The sequence below is a fragment of the Kryptolebias marmoratus genome, linkage group LG17 (genome assembly GCF_001649575.2).
Source record: "Kryptolebias marmoratus isolate JLee-2015 linkage group LG17, ASM164957v2, whole genome shotgun sequence".
Taxonomy (NCBI): domain Eukaryota; kingdom Metazoa; phylum Chordata; class Actinopteri; order Cyprinodontiformes; family Rivulidae; genus Kryptolebias; species Kryptolebias marmoratus.
The window spans coordinates 6,851,197-6,856,611 of record NC_051446.1 but is presented as its reverse complement, the minus strand read 5'-3'; the positions used below and the strand labels follow the sequence as shown (position 1 = coordinate 6,856,611).

Below are 5,415 nucleotides of genomic sequence, written 5' to 3'. Positions count from 1 at the left end.
AAACACTTTGTTTTAACACTGGATTTTAACTACTAATAATATACATCCCAGAGTTACATAAACAGAATGTGACTCTATAAGTGTAAAATTAACTCTGCTTTTGCACAAAGTCTGCTAACACCAAAACATTTAACACTTTTGAATTTGTTGTGTGTGGTACTTCTTGTAACTGAAATTAGAAAGGTTAGGCACAATATCCATCCATCCATCCATTTTCTTTACCCACTTCTCCATTCCGAGTGGCAGGGAGCTGGTGCCTAAAATTTACACTCCCACCAGCTCTCAAAAACTGACACATAGACTTCCTGATTCTGGTACAGCAACCCCCCACCCAGTGTCAGTTCTGTTGTGTTTGATGGAATTTACACTCTGAGAAGAATACCCACACCAACACCTGGTTAGGCTCAAACTGATTACATTTTGGTTTCTACAGGCATCAAAGGAAATCACCACATTCCTTTAGGACTAGAAAATAAAGCCCCACTTTGACCCCTGTGGCAGATTTAAAGGTCTTGTTAACCTTTTTATGGACTGCCGATCAAACATGCATTTGCTAACCTTTTAAAAGTCATTTTAAAAGTGTAATTTTTAGTGTCATTAAAATATGTCCAGTGGTTCATGAGATATTTTGCAAACAGGCTGACAGACACACACCTTTAGATAAAAACATTGCTCCTCCTTTTGCCTTTCGATGACAGGAGAGAAACATATTGACAGTAAAGAAATGGACAGAGATGAAACTGAAGAAAACCCCTGCTTGAAATCATTTAAATTTTGGCCACTGGGTGTTGCCGTTTCGGCAGTTTTCTGTCAGTTTATGTGAAGTAGCATAAAAAAGTTATTTTGGAGTCAACCCAGTTCAACATGGCTGCCACACTTATTACCAAACACATCAATGGCTATAACTCAGTTTTATAGATATTATTCTAAAGTTTGATGTGATAGTAGCTGAGAGTCATTCACTACACATACTCTGAAATCACTGTTGTGATTTCACTTCAGATTGCCCCCAATTTTTTTTCAAGGTTTGACCAAAATGGCTACAACTCCATCATTTCTCAACCTTATCTTAATTTTAGTCTAAAACTCTGGCATAAAAGGCAGTGGGTGATATGTATTCCTTCAAGAAATGCTGGGTTATTTATTTATTTTTGCTGTCTTGTGTGTTTGTGTGAACCTGCAGGTGGAGGAGCTCAGTCCAGGTTTCTCCAGGACTGTGAGACTTTACATCGCTAAGGTAACACATCAGATTTACTCATCCCACCATTCTGCCTTCTTTCTAGAGTCTCATTTACAAACACAGTTGTGATGAAAGATCAGTTCGGGTAGCTTGTTATGTTGCAAAATACAGTGCCTATAAAAAGAATTCACCTCCTTCGATGTAATCATCAAGGTCAATAAATCAATCAAGGTCAATATAAATTGACATTCAAAAAAAAACATCAGTGCAAAGTGAAATCAAATTTCGACAGTGTAATACCAATTAAATAAAAATATATAAAACATTTATAAAATAATTGACTGCATAAATATTCACCACTTTTAAAATGACTGTTCTAATTCAACTCAGAGAAAAAAAATTGACAAGTACTTGTGCTTTTCAGTCAAAGAATTCACACAAAAAGATCTCCAAGAACTCCTAAATATTCCCAGGAGTTCAATTAAATCCATCATCCCACATGGAAGGAATATAGGACATATGCAAATGTGCCAAGAGCAGGCCATCCTCACAAACTGAGTGACTGTGCAAGATAGTGCACAAGATAGTGGCAAAGACTATGCCAATATTGAAAAAAACTTATTTTAAATCTTGACTGGAATTTGCCAAACTATTTAATATGATTTATGATATTGCTGTTCTTGCACAATCATTGCCTTTGTGAGGACAGCCTGCCCTTGGTAGATTTACATGTCCCATATTTCTTCCAAATTTAACAAAACTCCTGGGGATGTTTAGGGCCTTGGAAATCCTTTTGTATCTGTCTCTTGATTTGTACTTTCAATAATCTTTTACCTGAGTTGAATTAGAAAAATTCAGTTCAATTCAGTTTATTTATATAGTGCCAAGTCACAGCTAAAGTTGTCTCAGGGCACTGTACAAAAACATTTACATACATTATAGATAAAAGTTATATAAGGAAGCCAGCAGATTGCGTTGAATTTTCACTTCTTCGCAGTCTCCCATCCCGAGCAAGCACATTGGCGACAGTGGAAGGAAATAACTTTAATAGGAAGAAACCTCCAACAGGACCAGGCTCGGGATGGGCAGTCATCTTCTTCAAATGTGTGGGGTTCTCCCATCCTTAGCACCACATAGGCAACAATGGAAAGGAAAATCTCCCTTTTAACAGGAAGAAATCCAGCAAAACCAGACTTAGGACTAGTGATGGGAACTGCAGCTCTTTTGAGTAAACTGAATCACTAGAAGCAGTTCATTAAAATGATTTGTTCACCGAATCCTTCAGTTTACACAGTTTATTAGTAAGTTAGTTTAGTTATTAATAAGTTAGTTTAGTTTATTTCTTTTGTGCCATACACCTTAAAAGGTGGCCAGCCCCCCACGGGCTTATAGGACACACAAACAGAGAGAGACCGACATCAACATCCTTCAAACATAATGTGTCCTCTTTCAAAGATGCCAGGCTTTTAAAACAAACTGAGCTAACTGAAGCACATAATATTTAAATATACACTGTAGTTTATCTTCATCACTCATATAAAAAAAATCTGGGTAAACATCGAGAACTTTACCAAACAATTCATTTCTGAGAGTCATATACAAAGGATAATAAAATAAGAAATGCATTTCATTTTAAATTTATTTAAATCACACAGAGAACATTTTCTATCCTCCTCTGGGACTGAGTGAAATCGTCCAGTTTCTAAAGCTAGGCAAAGTACTAAATCTAAATTTATTCATGCACTACACAAATAAACAGCGCCACTTCCAGCACAGGACTAAGCAAACGAAACACTCCTCGTTGGCACTTTTCTGTTTCTGCACATGCGCGAATCAGCATTTTGTTTATTGTACGAATCACGTGAATGTTTACTGAATGAATCCCTCCCCTGCCCCCTCTGACAGACTCCTTTCACTGTGTAGTCGAAGTTAGCGAGTGCCAGCAGCAAGCAGCATGTTCACTAAACGTAAACGAGAGTCCTCTTTCTTTTCTGCTTATTATTGTCACGACCTAAGGACCCCCTGGCCTGCTGCTGCAGCTTGTCCCACTGGGAGTCTAACTCACTCTTCTTCTGTCTCCTCTCCTCTTGTTACTTTGTGTCCCTCAGTCTGTTAAGATAATGTGTGCATTTATTTTCATGAAGCTTGACTCAACATTAGCAGTTAATTTCGATAAACTTATGCCACTGCCAAAAAGCCTAAGAGCAAATCCTCGCGAGGAGGAAATGGTTAGAATCCCTCAGGGCAGAGTCAGACAGTATTTCATCCACTAATACATAGAGTTTATTTGCAGTGAATGAATCTCAAGTCACATTCGTTCAGGTGTCAACAACAGTCCCACCCCGCCCGCATGGCGCACAGTGCTGTGTCATTTAGATTTATGTCACGAGTGAGTCACAGAACGCAGAAGTTCCACTGCCGCTGAACTTTTTTTTTTCGTTTTTTTTTCTTATTTTCTTTGTTTTTTTCATATTGCTCTCTTTTTTTTCACAAATGAATTAAGTAAGGAACAAATCAGTAAATAAAGTGATTTGGTTCAGTTTGTTCACTCAAAAGATTTGTTTGTTTGAACAAATCGTTCATGTACGACACAACAATTCTCAGGACAAGCAACCATCTGTTTCGACTGGGGGGGGTTTGAGAAGACAGGAAAAAGATAAACAAACACAGAATGACTGTGAGGATCTGGAGTTGTTCTGTCTTCGCCTGCTGGCGAGAGAGTGCACTCTTCTCCCACAGCTGCAACCCATCTTCCTGACGAGCGGTACCACTATTTAAGCCTGCGGCTGGGTCCAGGTCGTCGCTGGAGCATCACGTCTAATGGGTCAGATTCTCAGTCCCAGAGCTAAATTTTGAGAAAGCTATTGTATGCTAACTGCCTGCCTTGTTCTCATCCTCCTTGTGCTTCAGGATTGTCGTGCTGTACCCTTGTAAATATTTTCCTGCCTGGACCTTTTGGATTATTTACCTGTGAACCTACCTGTCGTCAGGTGCTGGATTCTCCGCCTGGAAAGCTCTCAGTGGGACGTCGTCATCTACAAGCCTTCTCCATCCTCCGTGCCTGTAAGAAAGAAAGAAAGACAATTACTAACTTCCGTTCATTGTCTGCATTACAACCTGTACCCGAGACTCACCTGGCTCCCGTCCTGCCATTTCAGATCCGCCTGGTCATCTTCCCAGTTCCACCTGTATATACTGTAAATAAAACCACTTACCTTTACTCTGGCTCCTTGTCTGGTTTCTGTCTCCACTCTTTATGACAACTCTGGTTTATGTCAATGACTGGTCCAGGTGTAGTTTCTACAAAAAGCAAGACAAAGAAAATCATGTTAGTGATAGAAATAATTACAGTAGAGCAAATAAGACAGTAGCATAGTGAGGAAATGTGTTCAATTTATCCTCTAGCAGTCTAAGCCTATAGCAGCATAACTAAGGAATAGCTCAGGAAACCCAAGCCAACCTTAACTGTAGGATTGATTAAGAAAGAAAATCTTAAGTCTAATCTTAAAAGCCATAATTAATTGGCCAGAACTCCTGAATCAAGATCAGGTTTTTTAAGTAAAGGTTTAATTACAGCAACCTTAAAGCTCTGTGGCACATAACCATTTATTAGAGACAAATTAGGCAGACAAATAGGGATATTAAGTAGAAGAGTAGTTTTAAAGGGGTGAATATTCATGCAGTCATTTATTTTACAATATATTTTCATTTATTGATATTATGCTCTAGAAATTTGATTTCACTTTGACATTTTTTGCGTGTAGAAGGACATTTATATTTACCATAATTGATTTATGACAGCAATAAAAGCATAAAACATTCAAGAGGGTAAATACTTTTTATATGCTTTCATATAACTGTCAGTGCTGTAACTCTGATCATTCTGCTGCTTAACTCTCAGTGTCACATGGAGCTGGGAAACTGTTCTGACGCTACAAACTGGACCAAGCTGGCTCTGAAGATACCCTTTAACTCTAATCATGTAAGATTTCTGTTTATGGTAAAAGTTATTCTCAAACTTTCACAGCTGCATGATATGGTACGCAAAAGTATTCACCTGCCTTGGTAATCTTTCTATTTTGTTGCCTTGCTCAAAATATGGAATTTAAATGAAATTTTATTTTGATTAAAACCAATACAGGTGCTGGTCATAAAATTAGAATATCATGAAAAAGTAGATTGATTTCAGTAATTCCATTTAAAAAGTGAAACTTGTATATTATATTCATACATTA

At 37.9% G+C, this 5,415-nt stretch overlaps 1 protein-coding gene across 4 annotated transcripts in view; it reads left to right on the top strand.

Moving 5' to 3' along the window:
- The window catches only part of rmdn3 (regulator of microtubule dynamics 3), a 68,780-nt gene that overhangs the window by 55,243 nt on the left and 8,122 nt on the right, over positions 1-5,415 (top strand). The window contains exons 11-13 of one of the 4 annotated variants that reach the window (XM_037980994.1): positions 1,184-1,237; positions 4,171-4,243; positions 4,339-4,399. In XM_037980994.1, coding sequence (XP_037836922.1) covers positions 1,184-1,237; positions 4,171-4,243; positions 4,339-4,385 — 174 coding nt within the window. In that variant the 3' untranslated portion in view covers positions 4,386-4,399. The other 3 variants (XM_017439655.3, XM_037980993.1, XM_037980992.1) reach the window with 3 other exon arrangements.